Genomic DNA, 26,058 nt, shown 5'->3' with positions numbered 1-26,058 from the left:
CTCTATCTCCGCTCTCAAAGGGAAAGTCTCTGGCATCACCTGCACCAGAAATGGAGCCTTCGGAAATTAGGTTAAAGAATCAAAAGGCCATTTGCAACCTATTCACAGTCACACAAGAGATAAAACTAAAAATGGAAGAACTGGAGTCACTGCTAGAACATGAGGGTTCGCAGACTCCCTGAAATCAGAAGACAAAGAAAATACACACAGCCTTAAAACTGAATGGTTTAAAGACCTTCTCCCCCATTTAAATATTTCTGTAACTCTTTGGAAAATAAACGGTATGTAGAGATCGTGTAGCACCTCTCAGTTAGCCCCAGGCTCCTGGCATAATGCTGCTTTTATTATGTTCTGGTTGCCATATTCCAATAATTGCCATTGCACTGTTTTGCAAAAGGTCACACAGAGCACACACTAAAAGACAAAGCACAATGTTGTCCATAAATGGAAGGTTTATCTTGTTTAACTATAAACGTTGGTGGGGGGGCTTTAGAATAGTTTTGGTATCAAGGTGGCTCTCTGACGACATAAATGTCTTTCTCTACAAGAAAGATATTAAAGGAGGGGGCAGTACATCAAACTTTACAGTAAATCATATAATCATATAAACCATATGAAAATATTTGGCCCCAGGAACATCAACGGCTAAAGGTTGTGCAATTTTTATGCCTCTTCTTTCCCTTTTGAAGCTGAAGATGTATCGATTGACCCGAGGAGACGCTTTTTATTTGTTAAAGGGAACGCAGGAGGTCTAAATACCGGTCAATATGAATTCTTCAGGGGTGTCCTTATTAAGCTAGAAAAATTCCAAGCGTTAGCTAAACATGTTTGAAATTGATATGGACAAACATGACATCTTTCCCTACTTTCAAAGATCTCCTATCAAAACACAACAGATGCGTCATGGTTTACTAATACAGGAGTGCATTGAATATAATGAGATACAAATAAATATAGAAAAGAACTATAACTTTTATCGTTAATGGCTCAACAGATACTTGGCATCACCTATGGTTGTCTATGACCTTAGTAAAGATGAATTGAACATATGTCTGGAGGACCAATATCTCGTTCTTGGAAAACACCCAGATTAATTTTAATTGCAAAACCAGGAAAGAACCCTTTAAAGTTGAATCTTATCATTCAATATCCTTAATCAATCAACATGTTAAGATACTGGCGTCAACCTTTGCCTGCTGTCTCAATAAATGTTTCATGCTAAAAGATTATCCAACTTGCTTTATGCCACATAGAGAAACCTTGAACTCCGATTAGGCATACTTTTAAGAAAAGAAAAGCACTGACATTATTATTATTATTATAATTATTATTATTATTATTTATTGACAATTGTGTCACTTGATGCACACAAAGCATTTGATAGGCTTGAACAAAATAAAGTATCTCAGATAAATTGGGTAAGGGTTACCTTTTCTTGAGAGTCATTAAACGACGTTATTCTAATTCAAAGGCAAGGATCTGTATAAATTTACTTGAAACAGAAGAATTTAACCTTTCTAAGAGAATTAAGCAGCGATGCCCTTTATCTCCCCTCCTTTTTGCCACCGCTCTGTAGCCTTTGACACAAAACCTTCAAGCAAACCAGCAACTGTAAGGTGTTTCAGTAACCGGAACTCACCATATTATTAGTATGTTTGCAGATGATATAGCATTCTACTTAACCGAACCACAGATAGAAAATGTTCTGGCAAACAAGCTAGTCAAATGTGGGCTAGACAATGCTGTTCGGTGGATTTGTAATTGAATGAGCGGCCAAAACCCAGAGGATGCTCGGCAATGGCTCCTCTTCATCCTGGAAAGAAGTGGCCAGTGGGGTCCCACAGGGTTCTGTCCTGAGCCCAGTACTATTTAGCATCTTTATCAATGACTTGGATGGAGATATCTGTGCAGGTGCAGAATGTGGAAATCACAGAAATTTAGTGGAACCCTTATTTGCAAGCAGGTTGCTGTGTTGGGAATACTCTATTTTCCAAACAGTACTCAGGCCTGTTCCAGACTGCCAAAATAAAGCTGCTTCGGGTCTCTTTGGAGGTATGCTATTTAAATGATGCCTGGGTCCTAAGAGTCCGGAGGTCGCGCCAAAGCCACACTCCATTCCTAAGCACTGGAGGGCAGCTTTGGTGCAGCTTCCGGATTCTTAGGGTGCATGCATCATTTAAACAGCATACCTCCAAAGAGACCCGAAGCAGCTTTATTTTGGCAGTCTGGAACAGGACATAGAGAGCTCTAGTAGCACCTTTGAGACTAACTGAACTAACTAACTGAAAGGTGCGACACAATCTCTCTACGTACTGTTTGTTTTCCAAAGAGTTAGCATAATTAAAACATTCATGGTTATAGCCTATAACTGTGAGGATCATAGTTCTTGCCATGCTTTCTAGGTATATATTTTGTATATGATTCGTAATACTGGGTGATGGGATGTGTTTACCCAGTTGGTTATGCTGGGTGGGAGGACTGTTCCTCATCCGTAGGAAACAACAAACTGTGAGGTTCCATGAGAATGCTTGACATGAGGGAAACAAGGAGGGAGTAGTCCTCAGAAATGGAATGATTTCAGTTCTGAATGAATGGGATGTAATCCTGTGCAAAATGTCTGAGTTGCTATCAGCTTTTATTATATTGCAGAACTGACAATGCTTCTGACAACATCAATGCGCTGTGATCCACTCAGTTTTCTGAATAAAGCTTTCTGACTTTGCTGAGGCTCCTGTCTCTGAAGTTTAATAAAATAATGGCTTAAAAATGCCATGGCACTTGCACTGCATACAGAGAGAGCAAAAACTGCAAACTGAACTAATAGTTCACACACAGAGATCCCGCATGCCTTGTAAGCATTTTGGGAACACCCTTTATAATTTAATCTTTACCTCCTAAAATTTATCTTTGGATTGTCATCTTCAATGATGCACAGATCCCTTGCCCTCACATTGTCCTTAGGCCATTAATTATGTGCTTCCTCTGCAAAGAATGTCAGATCACTCCATTGATCTTTGAGGGCTGAGTATGATCCCTCCCGCATCTTCCCTGGTTAGCAGTTGCAAGCATCGTTTCATCTACTTCATACTGCTTTTGCATGCAAAGCATATAATTCTTTTGATTCTTTCAGTTCAGCTAACTGTTATTCTTGATCACAACTGGCAACTGCTGCAGACATCATGAGAAGGAAGACACAGGAAAGGGAAGTTTAAATGCTGGATGGTACAGTAACGAAGCATGGGGCACCAACATGTTTGACATAGGCCTGTTACAGGTGCCTTACAGACGGGCCTAAGCGGCGCCGTCGTTGCGCCAGGAATACGCGCGAGGGGACGCGCCTTGCCCCTCGCGCGTATTCCGTACGGCAAGATGGCGGCGCCCTATACAGATGGGCGCTGCCATCTTGATGTAATGGATGCAGAGCATCCGGACGTCTAAACCCAGAAGAGCTGTCGCGAGTGTGTGCTTTGGCACTTGCGGCGGCCCTTCCGGGTTGCCGGAAGGAGTGCGATTTCTGCACTCCTTTTTTGCAGCGCGGAGGAGTCGCGCAGTTTGGCTGCTGCGGCTCCTCCGCGCTGCAACCGGCAGCGGCCCAAGACCGCCCCTTTTGGGCGGTCTGTAACGGGCCACAGACTGCCAAAATAAAGCTGCTTTGGGTCTCTTTGGAGGTATGCTGTTTAAATGATGCACACATCCTAAGAATCCTGAAGCTGGACCAAAGCTGCCCTCCAGTGCTTAGGAATGGAGTGTGGCTTTGGCGCGACCTCCGGACTCTTAGGACCCATGCGTCATTGAAATAGCATACCTCCAAAGAGACCCGAAGCAGCTTTATTTTGGCAGTCTGGAACAGGCCATAGAATGGTAAGGTGACTGCTTCTAGCAAAAGTGACCTCTACAAAGGTAGCAGACCAGGTTTCCCTTTTTTATATATAAACCACCCAGCTTCTTCCACTTTCCCTCCTCATATTCTCTTCAATTCCCTCCAAAAAAAAGAATAGACATGCCGTATACTCGACTATAAGCCGACCCCACGTATAAGTCGAGGGCAGGTTTGGGGGCCAAAATTATGGATTTTGGTAGGACCTGTGGATAAGTCGAGAGTAAAACTTTGGGGCATGTAACAAAAGGTGCAAAGGAAAACAGTGCCAAAAAACTTCCAGGAGGAATAACTGTTTGTGCTAGTATTAAAGGCTTTGTGGATGAGAGAATATAAAGAGGGTAACAGATGACACTCTTGCCTTTCGCCAGGGAATGGTTCCATTTTTAATAAGAATTAATGTACAGTACAGTATTTAAACTCACCCGTGGATAAGTCGACTCAGGTTTTTGGAGTCAATTTTTTGATTAACATGTCTAGACTTATACCTGAGTATATACAGTATTTAACTTTCCCCCTTACTTGAAAAATAATTCCTTTCTTTTACAGCTACCTGCATCACCTAATGCTGGAGCAACTGGAGGAAGGACTGCAAAGAATACTTTAGACTCCAGGAAAATAACTTCTAATTACGCTACTAATTACTTTATGAGACAAGCATGTCTTTAAAATGAAGGGGAATTCATCCAAAACTGTAAATATTTTCATTGAAAACAGGACCCTCTCCGCTATATCATCACTTCCGTGTAATCTGAAAACCAATAGCATTTTAGCAATAGCATTTACATTTCTGTATGGCTTCATAGTAAACTCATCACTCTCTAAGTGTCTGTAAACAGACTGCCAAAATAAAGCTGCTTGGGGTCTCTTTGGAGGTATGCTGTTTAAATGATGCATGGGTCCTACGAGTCCGGAGGTTGCGCCAAAGCCACACTCCATTCCTAAGCACTGATGCAGCTTTGGTGCAGCTTCCGGATTCTTTGGATGCATGCATCACTTAAACAGCATGCCTCCAAAGAGACCCCAAGCTGCTTTATTTTGGCAGTCTGGAACAGGCCTAAGCCAACTATTCTCAACAGCTGGAGAATGAGTCAACCCTGGAGCCCCTGGTTCGAACTCACAACTTTGTGGCTGCAGTGCTGGCATTTAACCACTGCGGCACCAGGGCTCCCTAGAAGAGGGAGATGATAACAGAACAAGGAGCCTAAAGCTTTTGGGCACAACTATGAAGAAAGGTACGTACTTGTTTGGTCGCTTCTGGTTTTGCATAGAAAACAAATATATCTTTTAACCCTTTGTTCATAGTATGATAAAAGCGAAGAATGCTTGGTTAATTTTCTTCTATATACACACCAGGATCAACCAGAAAATTAACTGAGTGGCGGATGATGATGCAGAACTTCCGAGAAGGAATCAAAAGACCAAAAGACTATATCTATGATGACTCCCCATCACTGCCACTTTCTCCAAACTGAACAAAATCCTTTGATTCTGATGCTTGTTTTGATGCATTTTTTTTCATTTGATCACTGCTTTATCAATGTCACCCTTCAAAAGGAGTTACCGAAAAGGAGAACGGTTTATTTCTAAATAGAACAGCACCCAAGATCTACCAAAAAAAGGCCAAATGTGCACAAAATATATCATGCAAGCTTTCAAAACTCCACTGGCTTCTTCATCTGGAAAACCATAGAAGAGAAGGAGGGAAATGATGGCATTAGATTCACAGAGAAGAAGGGGGGGAACGATGTTAGTCACAATATGTATCCCAGCTGCTTCTTGTACATTAAAAAGGTCTGTATACAGCATGTGGATGAAACCTGGAGGCACCGTTTAAAACGTGAGCTGCAAATGGCATGAAAGGTCTGCTTTGAAGATCTACTTCTGGATGAATTTTGCAGTAAACTGTGACTTTCAGGCACTAAAATATCCCATCTGCTAGAATCAAGGTTCATTTAAAACCCACCTTTCCACCACAAACTGCATTGAAACTATTTTCTCAGTGTCTCAGTGTGACCCATGCCACACAAAATATACTTTTCCACCCCATTAATGGAAGAAAAATGTTCTGGCAGAGACAGGGAGCGCAACTAATTCTTGTGATTTTGTGCTACAAATATTAGATCTGTTGTCATGGAAATGACTTCTAATTCCTGCTGGGATGAAATATTTTCCACTTACTATATGTTTATATGGTTTTTAAAGCCAGAGTTGTGTAGAACTATGTTTACAACTAAGTCTTTCATCGCATTTAATTGTTACTGCCAACCTCTTGAAACATTTATTAATAAGCAATAATTTAGAAAATTCTGTGTCAACAGTTTAAGGAAAATATCCCAAAACAGAGACAGTGTGTAGCTGAAAGAAAGAGTAGCAGAGAATATCAACACTAAATTGTCCCTTAATTATTAATATCAGTCAACAGGCCCCATACAAACAGGGCAAAATAAAGCTGCTTCGGGTCACTTTGGAGGTATTCTGTTTAAATGATGCATGCGTACTAAGGGTCCGGAAGCTGCTTCAAAGCTGCGCTCCAGTTCTTAGGACTGGATTGCGGCTTTGGCACAGCTTCCGGACTCTTAGGACGCATGCATCATTTAAACAGCATACCTCCAAAGTGACCCGAAGCAGCTTTATTTTGGCAGTGTGTAACAGGCCAAAGTGTCCCTTTCCTGTCCACTTTAACTCATTTGCTCCAAATATTGCAATGCTGGTATGTTCCATTCTTTGCTTTACTATATCTGGCTTCCTCTGATTCATGCTTCTCACATTCTATGTTCCTATAATGTGTGCTGGTGCAGCTTCAGACTCTCCTTTCACCCCTGAGCATGTCAACAGCTGAACCTCCTTTCAGCTTGAGTTCAGTTGCACCATTAGCCTCAGTGGTACTTACTCATAGCTGTCCTCTGCTCTACCCCAGTAGCTTGAATGCCATCTGACCTGCGAGTTTCACCTTCTGGCTCTATCTCATTTCATCTTAGATCAGACCATCATAAAGTTTTTGTGGTAAAAGATATTCAAGGAGGGTTTATCTTGCTTCCTTCTGTACAATACTAACAGGTGGTAGCTCTGGTGCCACTACTGTGCCACATCAGCAATACCAGTGTCAACCCCCCGCCCCCCCGACACACATAAACTACTACTGTTGCTCAGTGGCTGTTTGGCACATTTATTCTGGCTTCTAAACAAAAGCCCTTCTGTCATGAGAAGCCCTACCAGAAGCATTGCTACTGTGAGCATAACCTGTTGCCTCAGGCGCATGCAATCCCATCACTGTGGATAGGCAATGCCATTGGTGTGCCCAAAGCCTGCTTCTAGGTTTTCGAACTTTTTTTCCAGCCTTTTTGTCTCTTCTTAAAGCAAGTTGCAGGGAGACGTTTACTCTCAAGAGTCTTCTAGAGTGTAGTACTCATATTCCTTATAACAATAAAAAGTTAAAATCAATTTGGAAGCTGAGGTGCATTACAGACCGCCCGTTTGGGGCGGCCTGTAAGCAGCCCTTTCCCCGCTGTATTGGGGCCTCAGCTGCCACAACGGCAGCTTCCGAAGCCCCGATCCGCCGCTTTCCAGGCCGCGGGGAAGCGGCAAAAGGCCTGGAAAGGGGAGGAGGAGAAAGGGACCGCTCGGCCCCTTTCTCCTCTGCGTCGCTGGCGCAACCGTCTAAAGGCACTTCTATACTATAGAAGTACAGAAGTATAGTTTCAGAGCTCCTTCTCGCACCGCGGAAAGGGTGCTCTAGGCGCCCTCGCACGGCATGACAATGTCACGTCCGTGCCGCTTTGTTTGGAGGCGGCGCGTTCGTGACGTCGTAATGGTGGCCCCCGTGTGGAACAGGCGCCGCCATTTTGTATGGACTGGGTCCGTACTAGGGTTAGGGGCGTCAGGAAGTGATGCCCCTTTCTAACCCTAGTACATCCCCAGGATGGACAGGTTGCTTACCTGTAACGGTATTTCTTCGAGTGGTCATCTGCGAATACATACAAATGGGTTTTACTGCGCCTGCGCAGTGCTGCTCGGAACCTTCTGGAATCACTGGGCAGAGTTAACTCTGCAACATATTGAAACTTTTTGGCGGTAACTCCGCCCACCCGTTATAAGGCCCCTGCCTTCCCGCTCTTTTCCCCAGTTCCGTAATTTTTCCGCCAAGCAGGCGAAGGAAGAGAGCCAAATGAGAGCAGGACACTGAGGGGATGGACGGGTGGGATTTGTATGTATTCGCAGATGACCACTCGAAGAAATACCGTTACAGGTAAGCAACCTGTCCTTCTTCTTCGTGGTCTCTGCGAATCATACAAATGGGTTTAGACTGACAAGCTTAGGTATGCGGCGGAGGGAGTGTCCTGAGACCATAGCTATGGTAAACCAAAGGCATATTTATTACAATAAACACCTTGAACCATAAAAGGAGTCAGTCTTTTTGTTGATGTACAGACCAAACATAGCAATAACATTGCTAAACCTGAGAGGGGAACAAGAGGTCGTGCAAGACCAATTCATGGAATTGTGCAAATTATCATTCAACAAATTGACACAGTAACATATGTACATAAGTGCTGAAACACAACCATCAGTAGTGCAGTTAATGCAACCCTGAAACCAACACAGCCCTCCCGAAAGCTGCGTCTCGAATGGCTCTGGTGTCCAACCTGTAATGTTTTATAAAAGTCAGAGGTTGGGACCAGACAGCGGCCTTGCAGACATCCTCGAGGGGGATCCCTGACAGAAATGCAGAGGATGCTGCCATTGACCTCGTGGAGTGGGACCGAACCCTACCAGGGAGAGGTTTGCCTAACAGTTCATAGCAGAGGTGGATGGTACCAGCCACCCATTTGGACAACCTCTGCGCAGAAACAGGCAACCCCTGCTTCGGTACCGAGTAGCACTGGAAGAGTCTCTCGGACCGACTGAAGGCAGCAGTTCTGTCCAGGTAAAAGGCAAGTGCTCTCCTGACATCAAGAGAGTGCAGGCGCCGCTCCTCATCCGACGTCGGATTGGATGCGAGGGTAGGCAATACAATGTCCTGGCACATGTGGAAAGCAGACACTACCTTAGGCAGGAAGGTAATGTCCGTACGGAGGACCACCTTGTCCTTGTGGAACCTCAGGAATGGTTGGTCCCTACGTAAAGCACAGAGTTCACCCGCACGGCGGGCAGAGGTGATGGCCACAAGAAAAGCGGTTTTCCAAGTCAATAGTCTCAAGTCCGCTGTGGCCATCGGTTCAAAGGGCTTGGATTGGAGGGCGGACAATACCGACTCCAAGCTCCAAGCCGGCGTAGGTACCGATACCGGAGGATAAAGGTTAGCACAACCCTTCAGGAACCCCTTCACCAAGGGGTCTTTGAAAAAAGAAACCCTCCCCCCGAACTGGTATTTGGCACAGATGGCAGACAAGTAGCATTTGATGGAAGTGAGAGACAGTCCTCCATCCAAAAGTGCCATCAGGAACTCCAGCACCACTGGAGTGGACACCTGTGTAGGAGACAAGCCCTTCTGGTCCAGGAAGAGGCAAAATCTCCTCCATTTCAGGGCATAGGAACGCTGGGTGGAAGGTTTCCTCGCAGCCAGGATCACCGCCCTTACCGATTCCGGTAAGGTAGTCAGCGCCGAATCCTCCAGGCCACCAGCGGCAGGCTCTCAATGTCGGGATGGAGAATCCGGCCGTCCTGGATCGAAAGCAGGTCCGGGCGAGGGTCGAGACGGAGGAAGCATCTCCCGGAGAGGTGGAGAAGGGATGCGAACCACGGCTGCCTCGGCCACCACGGGGTGATGAGGATCGCATGCGAGCGGTCCGTAGTCAATTTGGAAACCACTCTGATGATCAGAGGGAACGGAGGGAAGGCGTAGAGGAGCTCTCCCGTCCAGAGGAAAGCGAATGCGTCTCCGAGGGATCCGTCCATCCGCTTCCTGGAGCAGAACTGGGGACAGTGGCTGTTCCAGCTGGTCGCGAAGAGGTCGATCCGGGGGGTTCCCCACCGATCGAAGAGGTCGCCGACCGTCTCGGGATGGAGCCTCCACTCGTGGCACACCGACGGAGATCTGCTGAGGCGGTCCGCCAGCTCGTTGTCTTCTCCGGGGAGGTGAATCGCTTGGAGGAGAACGCGTCTCTGGATGCACCAATCCCAAATGCGGAGTGTGAGGTCGAGCAAGGTCCTGGATCTGGTACCACCCTGTTTGTTGATGTAGTACATCACGGTGGTGTTGTCCGTCCTCAGGAGGACCACTCTCCCCGAGACAGCAAACTCGAATGCCCTCAAAGCCTTCTGTACTGCAAGCATCTCCAAGGCGTTGATGTGGAAGCGCTTGTCTTGTGCGGACCACCTGTCCTTGACGACCAGGTCGAGCAGGTGGGCGCCCCATCCCTCCAGGGATGCATCGGTTGTCAGAGTCAGCTGTGCCTGGGGCTGATGGAAGGGCATCCCGGTGCAGACGTTGGAGCTGTCCAACCACCATCTGAGGGAAGCGGCCACCGGTCTCGGTACCGTGAGCCACACTGAAGGCGGGTCCTCCAACGGAGAGAAGACGGAGAGGAACCAGGCTTGGAGAGGCCGAAGACGAAGCCTTGCCCAAGAGGTGACGAATGTCGTCGACGCCATGTGGCCCAGAGCGACTTGGACATCTCTGGCTCTCACCCTTCTGTGGGAGATGCACGGCCTGAGGGATGCTGTCAGGGCCTGAAACCGGTCCGGAGGGAGGAAAGCTAGGCAGTTGTCGGAGTCGAGGACGGCCCCGATGAATTTGACCCGCTTGGTCGGTGTAAAGTGGGACTTTTCCCTGTTGACGACCAGCCCGAGGGAGTCCAGCAGGCGCAAGGTGAATGAGACTGCCTCCTGCAGCTCGTCTTTGGATTCGGCTGCGAACAGCCAGTCGTCTAAGTAGGGAAAGACCATGAAGCCCTTTTGGTGAAGGTATGCCACCACCGGTGCCATACACTTCGTGAAGACTCGTGGAGCCGTGGCCAAGCCGAAAGGGAGCACGTTGTAGTGGTACGAATCGGGGCCGACAGCGAAGGCGAGGAATCTCCGGTGGGACTGTCGGATCCCGATGTGGAAGTAGGCATCCTTCAGGTCGACGGTCGCGAACCACAGGCCCTGGTGGAGCAGAGGTAGAATGGAAGCCAAGGTTACCATTCGGAAGCGACGGTAGTCAAGGAACAGGTTCAATTGTCTCAAGTCCAGGATGGGCCTAATGCCCCCATCCGCCTTCGGTACCGTGAAGTACCTGGAGAAAAAGGCCCGAGAACACTGGTCGGGAGGCAAAGGGGAGATTGCCCCTTTCACAAGCAAGGTGCGCACTTCGTCGAGAAGGGTGTCCGAGGGGGGAGTGGACATAAAGGCTCCAGTTGGAGGGAGCTCTTGGAACTCGAGGGCATAACCCCTGCGGACGATGTCGAGAACCCACGAGTCCGATGTTATAGAGGCCCAGGTGTTAACAAAGGGCCTCAAGATGTCCAAAAAGAAGAGGGGTGAAGGGGAGACGAAGCGCGCTGCGTCCCTTCAGGCTCTCTTCTTCCCCTGGTCGGTGTCCTGCCGGCGGGACTTGCGGTACCGGGGCGGGAAGTTGCGACGGCCAGAGGAGGAGGAAGACTGCGAGGGGAAGCGCTGTCTCTGAGGGCCCTGCTGCTGGGGCTGTCGGTCCCGGGAGAAGGTCCCCTGTGACTGACCTTGCGGCTGCCACGGGCGCTGACGCTTCCGGAACGGAGAGGCCGGTGCCGAGGACATGCCGTGTTTCTTCGCCGCCGCCTTCATCCTAAACTTGCGGTTTAGGCGGTCGTCGGTCTCGGCGTGGAAGAGGCCGGTTCCGTCGATCGGCATGTCCTCAATGGCAGCTCTGACCGTCGGGTTGAGGTCGGAGGCTCTCAGCCAGGCGTGGCGTCGTAGAGCCATGGAAGCTGACATGGCCCTCCCGGAGCAGTCCACCAGATTCCTGGAAGTGGTGATCAGCCAGCTTCCAATGGAGTGTGCCTCGTCCCTGATCTCCACCAGCTGCCTCTGGATGTCGTCTGGGACGTCCGGGACGAGGGGGGAGATCCGTTCCATGAGGGTTTGAATGTAGGCCCCCATGCACGCAGTGTAGTTGGCGGCCTTGACCCCCAGTGCAGACGCCGAGTATGCCTTCTTCGCCAGTCCGTCCACCTTCTTCGCCTCCCGGTCGACAGGAGAGGTGGCCTGCTTCGGAACGAAGCTGTGCTGGGCTCCCTCAACGATGGCAGAGTTCGGCCGAGGGTGTTCGGCCAACCAAGGGCAACTCGCCGGGGCAACCCTATATAGCGACTCCACCTTGTGGGAGGGTGCCGATAGGGCGGCCGGGGAGTTCCAGGACCTCTTGACGATGGTCTGAAGCGAGGGAAGGAGAGGCAGGCACGGCGGAGTGGGGACTCGTCCATGCACCCGACGCTCAACCGGATCCTCAGCGTCGTCGACTGCGGATGCGAGCTCGATGTCGAGAGCCCTCGCCATCTTAACCACGTGCTCCGTGAAGGACCTGACATCGTCCGACGGAGAAGACGGCTCCGGGTTGTGCATCCTCTGGGGGGAGGCCGAGCCTGAGAGGACATCCTCGTCCGAGGGTGCCTCCGAGGGTAGCAGCGGTTCGTCCTCGGAATCCAGGTCAGAAGAGAGAGGATCAGTCACTCTGACCTGGGATCTCGAGCGGGCTGGAGCGAAGTCGACCGAAGACCGGGAGCGTCGACGGGGTGGAGATAGCGACCTCTCACGTCTGCGGGGTGGAGACGGTGACCTCTCGTAGACCGACACGGTCGGTACCGATGCGGACGGGTGAGACCGGTCTGCAGGAGGGGGGTTCAATTTGGTGAACTCCCTCAAGGCTCTGTCCTCCGGGACCGACATGTAGTAGCGGCGCGACTGCATGTCGTAGAAGAGGTCCGGGAAATCTTGCCCGCGAGGCAAGTCGTCCTCATCCTCGGTTGCCGGGTGGGATGGCGACCGATGCTCGAGGGAGCGAGGAGGCACTGTGTCATCCGTCCCGCGGGTGGAATCCCCGATCGGAGGAGGCAGAGGAGTAACCGGTACCGGGGTCCCTTGGTCCAGCGGCGTCGGTCCCTGATCGCGGGGAGCTGATGAAGCGGAGGCGCGAGCCTGTTTGGAGGGGGAGCGCTTCTTCTCCTTCGGTCCCGGTAGGTCGGTAGTGGTCCGATCCTTGGAGGACTTTGCCTTCTTTGGGGCAGGATCGCGACCGGCCTCGTCGTGGCGCCTCTTCTTCCCATGCTTGGAGGGCTCGTCGGATGGGAAGAACGGGTTGTCCGGGAGGTCCAGGATGACAGCAGCCGCTGTCGACGACGAAGGCCTCGGTGATCTTGACCCTTGTACCGGCTCGGTCTGCTCCTTAGGTGTCGCATGGCGAGGTGCCTTGGACGCCTTGGAGGCCTTGGAGGACGAAGGCGAGGGCAGATGGACCTTCAGCTCAGTAGCCTCCTTTGAACGGGAACCCTCCGATCCCTTCTTCGGTTTGGAGGCCCGTTCGGTACCCTCAGTCCCCGATGACTTATGGGGGCGCTTGGAGGGTCTGTCGGTGGCGCTGGGCGGTTTGGAGCCACGGGCCACATCGGGGGTGGTGGAAGGGGTCCCGGCCGGGACACACACCACACTGGAGACGGCAACTCTCCCCGATCCCACGCTGGAGACACTTGCCCGGGACGATGAAGCGGGGGGCGCCAAAGGCGGGACAGAAGAGGACCGCGAACCTCCCTCCTGCACTTTCCCCAGGGCGATTGCCGACGTGAGCCGGGACTCACGGTTCTTACGAGCCTGAGTGGAGAGGGATCCGCAGAGCGTGCAGGCCTTGGGATCATGGTTCGGACCAAGGCACAACAGGCAGGAGGAGTGCGGGTCCTGAACGGGCACCTTGCCCTTGCAGATGTCGCACTTTTTGAAAGGCGCCGGCATCTCCAAAATCGTCAAGCCGAAGGGAAATCCGAAAACGAAGTCAACAGTCCGAAGGTCCAAAGTTACCAGGGGCGGGAGACAGAGAATGGTCAAGATACAGTCCGAGTTCAAAAACGAAAGTGATTCCAGCAAGCGAAGCAAGCGAAAGTTCCTTGAAGCAGCTAGCGCGGCGGAAAAAAGGAACTGGGGAAAAGAGCGGGAAGGCAGGGGCCTTATAACGGGTGGGCGGAGTTACCGCCAAAAAGTTTCAATATGTTGCAGAGTTAACTCTGCCCAGTGATTCCAGAAGGTTCCGAGCAGCACTGCGCAGGCGCAGTAAAACCCATTTGTATGATTCGCAGAGACCACGAAGAAGAAGTACTTTTATGCCCGTTTGTAACAGGCCTATGAGGACTGCAAAGAGTCTGGGACTTTAATCATTCCTGATATACATGCATGAGGTTCAAGGATGAAGCTTTTCACACCAAGCCCTGCTTCTAAGATACTCATGGACACAATTGTCCAGCCACCGACTTTCCCAATTTAAACAGGGAAGTCTGCAGCACGTTTCCGCTCACATTCCTCATTCCTCTTAATGTGAGTAGAGCGCTTTCTAAGATGAAAACCCACAGTAAAGAAAGAAAAATATAATCCCCATACAAAAAAAAATCCAGTTCAAGGTTGGAGAGAGGGGGTAGTAAGGAGAATCACCTTGCATTCATGTTTCTTTTTTACATCATGTATATGCATATCCCAATCTTTCCTCCAATGAGACTCAAGGCAGCATATACTGGTATATGTTCATGGTTTAGTGGGGACTTGAGCCAGGACCTCTCAAGTCCCAGTGTGATATATGTGCCACTACCCTAAAAGATTTCAAACAAACAATAACTTAGTATGTTGAACATGCAGTCTGGATGCACACATTACACTAACAGAGAGTTGTCAGATGGCATCAAGAGCAAGACAGATGTAATCAGTTTGTGCTGCTACGCATATTCGAATGTGTATTCTACTTCCAGAGAGAAAGTGTGTTATCATATTCCACCATGCAAAGCCAAGCAAGCAAGCTACAAGCAACCTTGCATACAGAGGCTAGAAAGACGTAGCCAGGATTTTAGGAAGGGGGTCCAGACTAAGTGCCACCATTATAATGGGGCTTGGGCGCGGCGGCGTAGCAGCACACACCATTCATTTTTCTAATGGAAGGGGGGTCCGGACCCCAAGAACCCCCCGCCTTGGCTACGTCCCAGCAAGAAGGCCATACCCAGAATCAAAATCAAGCAAGAAAATGGCTTATAAGTAGCGGGGGAAAGCATTCTTATCTAGAAAGCCTGCTGAAAAGCAGCTGTTCGTTCCCTTAGTTAAGGGCAGCCTTGCATTTGATCTGTCGTTTCGAGAGAGACGCAGTACGGATACCTCCCCTCTCTGTGAAGCCTTGTTCCCTTCCCCGTAAACTACCCCTTTGTGTGATTTTCCCGCAAGCCCATCACTTTCTCAACTGGTGGAATCCTGCTGTTATCTTCAATCAAGTGTGGAGCAGGCATTCTCCTTAGCTGTGCATCCCTTTTCATTTGCCTTATAGCATCTCAGTGGGGGGATCACACGGTAGGCGAAGGCATCACAACGGAAACATTGGCAGCAGGAGCACTGTTGTAGCCAGTGGGGGCCCAGTTCATTACACATGGCCTTACTCTAGTCAGGAACAGCAGTGTGAACACCTTTATCAGGAGCGTCACCTACAAAGGGTACTCCTGCAACCTCAGCACCTCAGCCAGAGCAGATCCAATGCACGTTGGTGCTCCTTAGATGGCTATCTGGAGACAGTAGGGGACAGATAATAGTCTGGGGTGGGCCTATGCCAGCAATATAACCTGGCCTGCAGAAGGTGGCAGTGTATATTATTATTATTATTATTATTATTATTATTATTATTATTATCTGCCCCTTCAACCAAATAAGGCTCCCTTCCTCTGCTTAATAAAAGGTAGAAAAATGGCAGCAGCAGTAAAGCCTGGCACTTTTGTTAACTCTATTGGTTTTGTGAACTGCCACCCATTCGCCTATTTGTGTTTTCAGAGATATAGACCCTTTGTATGATGTTTATATTGTGATATATGTGATATAAGTATTTGTATAATTTGCATTGTTGTTGAATTTTTTAATACTATACTCTAATAAAAGAGAAATAAATAAAAAATTAAAATGAGTTATACGCCCTTCGGAATGAGTTCAGCCAGAGGATTTTTTAACTATCTCCTTTTCTTTTGCAGTCATCTGAAAGCCATTTAAGCTAAACGCCATAGATTTATATCTATTTTTGTCATCATATAAGACAGTTAACTAGTTCCAGGTGTTTTTTTTTTCCCTTGTTCATTTAAAAGCAGCAGTAAGTTAGCAACCATAAAAATGGCAGGGCTCTCCTGAAAAATGGAGACAGGGAAGTAATCTTGCATTTTGATGTGTGGAAAGAGAGAGCAGGACGTTCACTACATACAGTACTTTGAAGAAACCAGCATTGCAGCTATTTCCAGTAAGGTCTTGCATTTTAATAGGGTGGGATTTCTCTTCTCCACATTTCAAATACATTAAACAAAGCTAACCAACCCATATGCTATTCCTTTCAAAAGGTGAGCCAGAAAGCCACATTGGAATGATGCACCATTATGATACAATGGCATCTCCAGGAGCAGTCCTGCATGGGGAGACGGGGAGACGGCATCTTCTATATTGTGGTGGTATACATTTCTTTTTTGGTTTAACAAAGAAAGAAGGAGAACCCATAACCATCTTGGCAAAACCTAGGCCTGTTCCAGACTGCCAAAATAAAGCTGCTTGGGGTCTCTTTGGAGGTATGCTGTTTAAATGATGCATGCGTCCGAAGAATCCGGAAGCTGCACCAAAGCTGCGCTCCAGTGCTTAGGAATGGAGTGTGGCTTTGGCGCAACCTCCGGACTCTTAGGACCCATGCATTGTTTAAATAGCATGCCTCCAAAGAGACCCGAAACAGCTTTATTTTGGCAGTCTGTAACAGGAGATCCCTCAGTCTAAAGCACTTCACCTGCTTCCTTCAAAGTCTTTGCTGTTCTTCCTCTTCGTTCCCAAAGGATGGATATGTCCGCAACACTTGGGGATTCTCTGCAGCTGTGGCCTTCCTATGGTGCCAGTGACCCTCTCAGTTACACCTGAAATGATATAAAGGGGGTCAGGAAACTCACTTGGTTGGCCGATAATCTGGTATGGTGCGATCCAGCGATATTTTTTCACTTAGGTAGGAATTGTAGCCATATTTCTCATGCGGTCCCTTGGCTTTCTCTTCCTCCTCGGGAGAAAGGGTAGCAGGTAAGCCACCTTTGCCACGGCCACCATAGCCTTCAATGAGCCCCAAGGATTTTGACAGACCTGGGGGAAAGAGAAAGGGAGAGGAGAGGAGAGAATAGGAGAAAGGAAAGAAAGGAGATAATGAGCAGGTTGTGAAATTAAAAGTTTTAAGATGCAGCATTCATCTTTCTTTGAATTAAGTGATGTATATCTTTTACTTGCTATGGTAAGCCATTATTTTGCCAACCAAAATTTAAAAATATGAATTTTATTTCTTTGTTTCCCTTAGTATTTTCCAAAATTACCATAACAAATTTCCTCATAATCTAGCTAAAAAGTCATTGAGATTTGGTAAAAGCAACAAATCCAAACATACGGCTTTGACTACTTGGCTCATAAACAATTGCGCTTTGACGTCTTGTGGACTTCCATATTTGTGGTGCTGAGTCAGTGCTGCCGCGTCTTGTTTTTTCAGATAGGCTCCCAATTCTATAACAATTATATGGTAGCAAATACAGCATGACTCTTTTTATGCTAGGAAAACTGCGTCTTGGATTTGGTAAACGTACTCATTCCAGCTAAAGATTAAAACATTGATTTTAGTTGTCACTTGCAGCGGAGGAAGCTAAAGTAATTTTGCCAGAGATCAAAAGCCAGAGATCTCTGGCTTCCAGCAGAAGCAAGAAATCCAAGGGGGAAAAAATTAAACAATCATATACGTGTGTTTTTTAAAACTCAGTGCAACTTTCCATTAACACACACTCACACGACACACTTAATCCTGGTCTTGGACTTCCTAAAAACAAAAGGATTTTGCTCCAGTCTCTCAAGAACAAAGCAGCATGGATGAGTGACAAAAGGTAAAAAGCCGAGCCTCTTGGCAAAGGATGAAAAGACAAAGTAATATCTTGTGGCATGCTTCACTGTGCATTACAGATTGCTGTAGCACCTGCCATTTCCAGAATTTATTTTTAGGAACAAGTCACACCTCCCTCGTTGTCAAGCGCCGCTGAGCTCTTTGATGGATGGTTTTTATTCTTAGCAGTGATATTTATTTTCCCATCTTGACAACCGAGGGACCCTGATTTTTCCAGGGATGTCTTTGGTGTCATACATTATTTGAACAGACAGTAGCCAAGGAACAAAAGGGCGCAACATGATGAGATCTAGATTCTGTGTTTATTTGATATGAACTTGGTGTTGTCCTTCTAGGACAAGGTTGGGAAACGTGTGAGGCAGCACAAATCCCATGCCAAACCTGGAAGAACCACATCTCCCTCCACACTTGACACTTTAAGTAAAAAAAAAATACTGGAACCCCATACTCTCTAGAGTCCATGGATGCAATGTTCCATGTTTCAAATCCTAGACTGCAGAGCCACAGTCCAACATTCAAACACTACATCACAGGGACGTAGCCAAGGGGGGGTTCTTGGGGTCCGGACCCCCCCTTCCCTTAGAAAAATGAATGGTGCATGCTGCTGGGCCGCCGCACCCAAGACCCCACTATTCTGCTTTGGTCAGGCCCCACCTGGAATATTGTGTACAGTTCTGGGCACCACAATTCAAAAAGGACATTGAGAAACTTGAGCGTGTCCAAAGGAGGGTGAATAAAAAAAGGTGAAGGGTCTGGAAACCATGTCCTATGAGCCCTGTTTAAATACTTGAAGGGATGTCATATTGAGGAGGGTGCAAGCTTTTTTTCTGCTGCTCCAGAGTCTAGGATCAGGGATAATGGATGCAAGCTCCAGGAAAAGAGATTGCACCTCAGCATTAGGAGGAACTTCCTGACAGTAAGGGCTGTTCTACAGTGGAACAGACTCCTTCCTCGGAGTGCAGTGGAGTTTCCTTCTTTGGAGGTCTTTAAACAGAGGCTGGATGGACATCTGTCGGGGATGCTTCGATTGAGATTTCCTGCATGGCAAGGGGTTGGACTGGATCGCCCTTGCGGTGTCTTCCAACTCTACGACTCTATGACTATGATTCTATGATTCTATGATCATGTACATCACCACCACCACCACAAATCAAGTTTAGCAAATTATTTCTAACCCTGGACCTTTGTGCAATGAACTTAATGCAACTTTTCTCATTTTAATAAAGAAAAAATCCACAGGGAATGCACTGTTTTGGCAAGCCATATCTTCTCCACACAATGTCTCAAAGACATCCAAAGTATTTGTCACAAAAATGAAATCACGATCAAGTCTGATGAGACGACTCAAATGCATACATTTAATTTCTAAGTTGGCTCCTTGAAGCAAGCAACCACCTTCCTGTCTGTTGGGAATAGATTGACCAGGCAGACAAAATGTCACTTTTCTTAAAGTGTGAACAACTCAAGGTCCACAAAGTGTAAGCTGTGATGGAGTCAGTAGGGATCTGGGAGGGGAAGAGTTGCAAAGTCTGGCTTGAAAAGGTAACAGTACAGTAACAGTAACAGCTAAACCTCAAATATACTGAAAGCATCATTTATCCCCTTATTTGAACAGCTTGGCCCCTTTCTCCTTTGGTTCACTGGGCGCAGCCGCGTGAAGGCTGCGCCCAGCGGACCAAACCAGGAAGAAGCTCCAAAACGGAGCTCCTTCCTGCTCCGCGCTAAGGGCACACTAAGCGCCCTGGCATGGAGCGAGGACGTCACGTCTGCGCCGCCCCGTATAGAGGCGGCGCGGTCGTGACGTCCTCATGGCGGTGGCCGTGTGGAACGGCCGTCGCCATTTTGTGCACTAGGGTTAGGGGGTGCGGAAGCACTGCCCCTTTCTAACCCTAGTACGCACTCCGCATGTACTAAAGTGCCCATTTGTTACGGGCCTAAGTCACCCAGGAATTATAAATCTATCAAGAACAAGGGAACTGTGCCAAGAGCTGAGAGGGCCTCTCCACCTTCCTCTGCTCCTGATCTGTTCCTTTGAACCTGAGTTGAGCCTCTTCAATTGGTAAGGCCTCTTCAGAAGAAGAAGAGAACTGTCAAGGGAGGATGACCCATAAGCACCCTTCAGATGTCCTCTACTACATGTACTTCCACTGTCCTTGCTAACTGGGGCTGATAGACATTGCAGTATAAAACATCTACCCAGTAGGCTACTCCTGCCAGGAAATGCTAATCAGATAGCTATCTTTTATGCACACATCAAACAGCACAATTTCTCAGCCAAACGGTGCCAGTTCTAGTACAACTAGGTTACCAGTCCATCTGTTTTAGTAAACTGCTTTGTGCCAGTCTCTAACTGAATATCAAAAATACATCTTTATGCTCATTAGAATCTAAAGGTCTATTCTGGGGAAATAAGACACATGGTTGATCTGTCAACCAATTGCAAGCTAGGATTTTGGGAAGGGGGGGTCCAGACTAAGTGCCACCATTATAATGGGGCTTGAGTGCGGCGGCGCAGCAGCACACACCATTCATTTTTCTAATGGAAGGAGGGGGGTCCGGACCCCAAGAACCCCCCCTTGGCTACGTCCCTGTAAGACAGCATAAAACACTGTCTAGCTACATCAGAGAGTAAGAGTAAAGGCTATGTGGTGGCTTAAGTACGTCATAAAATTTATCTTTCCCGAATGAAGGGAAATACAACAATATGTGACTGTTGGAGTCCAAGGGATCAAATGTCTCTCTCCATTCTAGGAGATTAATGCCATAGAAGATCTAGAAATAATTGCTTACTATGAGATGGTCAGTCTATCTAGTGTCTAAAGGACATTCCTGATGGGCAAGCTCTCCCATCAGAGAGTACTTTAAGGTCTTTGACTTTAGGCTCCTGTCTAGGCCCTCCTGTATCATGGCCAGGATGGAGGAAGAGTGTGAGCAATGTCCCTTTGACCTGCACCAGCTGGAAAAGCTCCTCCAGGAAGACTCACAAATCCTCTAGTGGAGCATCTAAATGAGACCAATAAGGTGGGAAGAATACCTGTCTCTGAGGCATCTGACATGGTCAATCTCCAAGCATTGTGCTGGAGCTGGAGCTGAATCCAAGCCAGATCTGGGTGGCACACCATACCTTCATTAGTAGGTTCCAATTTGGAGGAAATAGGAAGTGGCGGGTCGTCATGTCATCAGCTCTTCTGAACCAGAAGCTGGAAACTACTATGATGGTTACCCTTTCTCTTCTAACCTTCTTTAGGAACCTCCCCAGAAGGGTTGTGAGCAGGGAAAGGTATAGAGGAGTCCCTTTGGCCAAGGGGAAGTCAAAGTATATACTCTCTCTGCCCAGTGATGACATGCCTGGAGACTTTGTCGATGAGGAAAACAAACAAGGCTGGGGACTTTGTTGATAAGAAAACAAGCAGGTCCAGGATGAGGAGAACAAAGTTCCCCAACACCAACTGGAACACTTTCTGGGAGAGGTGCCAGTCTCCCGGGGTCAGATCCACCCTGCTGAATTGATCCACTTCAGAGATGTTTCACTTCTAGGCAGAGGAGATTTTGCTTCACTCCAGTTAGGTGAATTTCCATCTCCATTATTAGGGAGAACCATCTGAAACTCCTCCACATCCATTTATTTGGGTTTTTGTTGTCATGTCAGTTCTGAGTAGAATCACTCTCCCATGGCCTTGTTGGACCAAGCACTGGAAGCCTAGTGAGATCCAGACAACTGATGTAGAGTAGCATCCTCCTCAGACCACTTGCCCTGAGATACAAGATTTCTGCAGGTGCCAGGCCTAAAGGCTGGCATCCAAGGTGACTTGGACACTTAGGTGATGTATAAAGAATCTCCCTAGTCCTATTCCAGAGTGCTGGAGGTCTACCAGGAGAGGAATGCCAGGGCTTTGGAGAATGTGGATGCTCAGTATGCGCCAAGAAGCAAACTCCAGCTGAAAGGGAAGTAGATCCCACTGAAGGGATCTGCCATGGAATCTGACCCAGAGAACAGTGTGTGTTCTCAAGATCATGATCCCCTGCAGGTGAGCTGGCAGCAGCCGATCTACCATCCAGTGCTTTAGCACTTCCCCAGCCGTGAAGCAGAGCTTTGAAAACCAATCCTGACATCTAATCCTGATGTCGAGCTTGCCTTTGATAACTCAGAAGCTACATCAGCCAAATTACTGGCAAGCACTTCTAGAAACCAAATGGCACTAGTTTGTTTTAAAAAGCTAAACTGGCTACCAACCCAGTTGTGGTCTGAATTCAAGGCACTGGAAATAATATTTAGGGCTCTCAATAGCCTTGGACCTTGATACTCAAATATACACTATCCAGCTATCCATCCATCCATCCATCCATCCATCCATCTTTTCCCTCTACCTGAAGAATTGTCTGCTGGAGGGGTCCCCCACCACATGCCTCACCAATGGGACATGTGAAAATAAAGGAAAATCTTCTCTTGAAGCCCTTCGGGGGCTATTTAACACTAACTTTGGCTTCATTCCAGAGAATGAATTTATATACGGCACATGGTCAGCACCAAAATACAGTCGGCCCTCACCTTACGGGAGGGATCCGTTCCAGATCCCACCACGTAAGGCGAATTCCGCCTATGCTCAAGCCCCATTGGAAACAATGGGGCTCGTGCACGGCGGTGCAGCGGTGCGGCGGTGCACGGGGCACCACGGGCGCGCTCCCCGCGGCTTGAGCGCATACGCTCAAGACCGCATATGGCGCACCCGCATATGGCGCAGGCGTGCTGTATAGCAAAAATACAAAACATATAACATGAAGTGTACTGCTGTAGCGCAAGTATATCAACATTCTACTCCGAACAAAGATGTGTACCTTCTATATATCCAAGTAGAAGGGGAGAATGCCCACAATCGCATCCCCCATAGCATCACAAAATTCACGCATTATTATAAGACATTGGCACAGTCAACAGTCAGATACCACATCCTCATTCCACAAAACCTTTTCATTCCAGTCTTTGAGTTAACACAGCTTTTCATCCAAGTCTTTGGAGGCCTCAAATTCTCCTCAAAGTCTGGATAGGTACACGTTTTAAACCGTTTAGATTTCTAATTTGTTTAATTTTTAAGCTATCCATTTTGACTGTTTAAATTAATTTTACTGCTCTAAATTGTTCTGAATTTCTTTAGTTCTATATGCACATTACTCTGTGAACCGGATAGGATGGATTGTAAATATTGAAATCATACAAATAAATAATGCTACCTTTTTATCTTCACCAAAAAAGGAGGGATGTCCACTGACCAAAACATTCTTCTTGGATTTCTATTTGCACTTCCTAAAAATGTGCACTTTGGCTAGCTTTGGACATGCTCCAGTTTCTCAGCATCCTTTCTGAATTGTGGTGCAAAGAACTGGACACAGTATTCCAGGTGAGGCCTGACCAAAGCAGAATAGAGTGGCACTATGACTTCCCTTGATCTAGGCACTATCCTTCTATTGATGCAGCCTAAAATCACATTTCGCCAAAGAAGCCTCCCTTAGTGAAGACCAAAATAAGCTGAGGCCTGTTCCAGACTGCCAAAATAAAGCTGCTTCGGGTCTCTTTGGAGGTATGCTGTTTAAATGATGCATGGGTCCTAAGAGTCCGGAGGTTGCGCCAAAGCCAGACTCCATTCCTAAGCACTGGAGGGCAGCTTTGGTGCAGCTTCCGGATTCTTAGGATGCATGCATCATTTAAACAGCATACCTCCAAAGAGACCCCAAGCAGCTTTATTTTGGCAGTCTGGAACAGGCCTGAGTTTTCTTTCTAATTTTAAGTGCCGTTCTTGAGGAGTTCTTTGCTGCTAATGCAACATCTGAGAACGAGCTTCACTTGGAGCCACCCAGGATCCAACCAGAACAGCCTACTTGGACTTGAACTAGCCTTCGGCTGTGGTCCTCAGCGAGAACAAAGCACCCTGCTCACCATTTGGTGGTTTAATATAACCTCTTAATGTAATGCGCAGCAAGAATTAATTGGAAGTAAGAGAGCTACGAATGTCACCCTGAGTTCTTTCGAGGAAGGCTGGATAAAAATGAATGAATCCATTCAGGGAAAGAGAACACTAATCTTCTCAAACCGGATTCTTTCCTTTCATCTTTGCCTGCAATATATTTGAGCCCTTGCAGAAAACTCAAGTCAGGTCAATGTTAGCTATATAGTCTCTCACATTTATGTTAAACCGTGATTAAAATAGAACCTGGAATATTTAATCTGTAAGCATAAATTTTTATTCTGTATTGTCGTATGAAGCCAACATGGAAAAAAAAGGATGTGTGGAACAACCTTGTGTTTGTTCTCATGCTATATGGATTTCTACTGGGAGGACCTTAGAAAGGAGCTTCAACATGAAATTTGTCAGTACAGATCTTTAAAATTAGACAAACGCAGGAATGGTTTTCAAAATCATTCTTTTTTCTCTCGAACTAGGTCACATTATTTTGCTATGAAAATCAACTTAGCTTCAAAAGAGACTTGTCTTTGCTTCTTCCTTTATCCACTTAAAACTAAAAATATACCAAAGCGCCCTAAAGATGAAACAAGGCTACAATTTTTTTAAGTATGTGTACTACCTTTCCTTATAAATTTACTGTTAAAAAAGACATTCCAATGAATTCTTGAATGTATTTCTCTGGAGCAAAATAAAGCTGCTTCGGGTCTCTTTGGAGGTATGCTATTTCAATGACGCATGGGTCCTAAGAGTCCGGAGGTCGTGCCAAAGCCACCCTCCATTCCTAAGCACTGGAGCGCAGCTTTGGTGCAGCTTCTGGATTCTTAGGACCCATGCATCATTTAAACAGCATACCTCCAAAGAGACCCCAAGCAGCTTTATTTTGGCAGTCTGTAACAGGCCTTAGGAAGCAAAAAAGAAGCTTCCAGAAGGCATCACAGGTTCAGTCTGTCCATGCAATCACTGTTTCAGTTTACATTTGCTTTCAGCATAACCTTCCGCAGGCAGGCAGGTTGGCGGCGGAGTAAAGGGATGGGCATCACACTGCTTCATTACCACATTATCTTTAGACAATTGCTGCCAGTGTGTCAAAACATGGGTCAGCAAATCGTTAGATGTGTGTTTTCCAGAAACAGAATTAGCTAAGGCATTAAAAAGAAGAGATTCTGTGAATGTGGAATTTGGGTTTGCCAAATGAGTTTGCCAGGGATGATGGAAGTACTTGGACAAGAGTAGAAAATTAGAAAAACAGAAGACGACAAGAAATTTTACACTCCTATAGAAAGATCATAATTGCTTTGAGGGTGGTTTTTGGTTTTTGGTATACTTTTAAATATGTAAATTGCTGTGAAATCTTTGAGGAAAGGCCTCACATTTATGTTTCGAATAAATACATTAGATTAGTTCCGGACATAGTTATTCACAGAGTAAACCTGCTGAAATCAATGGGGCTTAAGTCAGTCTAACTGAGCTGACTGTCGGTGATTTTAGTGGGTTCGCCCCCATTGGAATGAGCCCATTAATTGTATTCATTTAAGACAAAGAAAGGAGCCTAGAGCAACATACGTACAGCACTATATTCATCTCAAATGCCCAGGATTCCCAGTCAGCATGGTCCACTGTCAGGAATGTCAGCTAGCTTTATTAAGAAACGTAAGCAGCTCGCCATATGGCAATGTTGTTAGGACCGAGACATTTTTGGTTACACACCGCATAATAAAAGCACAAACTTTTCTACGTGTTCAAACCTCACTTGTAAAGAAAGGAAAGCATTCCTTTTCCCCGGCCACATGGTTGTCTTCTCCTTGCACCAGGAATTCCCACAGAACTGACCCAGTGCTTATCACCTTCACTTCTGATCTCCTCATTGACCATCTCCAGGACAAATAGCCATTCTCCTGCCTTTCCAGGTCACGCAGTATATATATCCAAGTCCTTTCCAGGCAAGCATTATCTGAAGATGCCAGCCATAGATGCTGGCGAAACGTCAGGAAGAAACTCTTCTAGAACATGGCCCCATAGTCCGAAAAACCCACAAAAAACTAAGTATGGCAGCCATGAAAGCCTTCAACTTCATCTTAAGCCCAGCTTCGGAGCTCTACCACAAAAATAGGGAACCTGGAGCCCTTAGATCACTTTACTTA

General features: G+C 47.1%; 1 protein-coding gene across 1 annotated transcript in view; it reads right to left on the bottom strand.

Moving 5' to 3' along the window:
- LOC149287145 (polypeptide N-acetylgalactosaminyltransferase 17) overlaps positions 1-26,058 on the bottom strand; it is a 62,293-nt gene that overhangs the window by 24,155 nt on the left and 12,080 nt on the right. Inside the window, exon 3 of the mRNA XM_089493367.1 lies at positions 16,978-17,161. Within this exon, the coding sequence (XP_089349493.1) occupies positions 16,978-17,161 (184 nt within the window). The remainder of the gene's footprint in view (positions 1-16,977; positions 17,162-26,058) is intronic.

This window comes from Sceloporus occidentalis, unplaced genomic scaffold, assembly GCF_023333645.1.
Source record: "Sceloporus occidentalis isolate IW3139 unplaced genomic scaffold, rSceOcc1.0.p SCAF_64, whole genome shotgun sequence".
Lineage (NCBI taxonomy): Eukaryota > Metazoa > Chordata > Lepidosauria > Squamata > Phrynosomatidae > Sceloporus > Sceloporus occidentalis.
The sequence above is the reverse complement of the archived record's forward strand: the minus strand, read 5'-3'. Positions and strand labels throughout refer to the sequence as shown.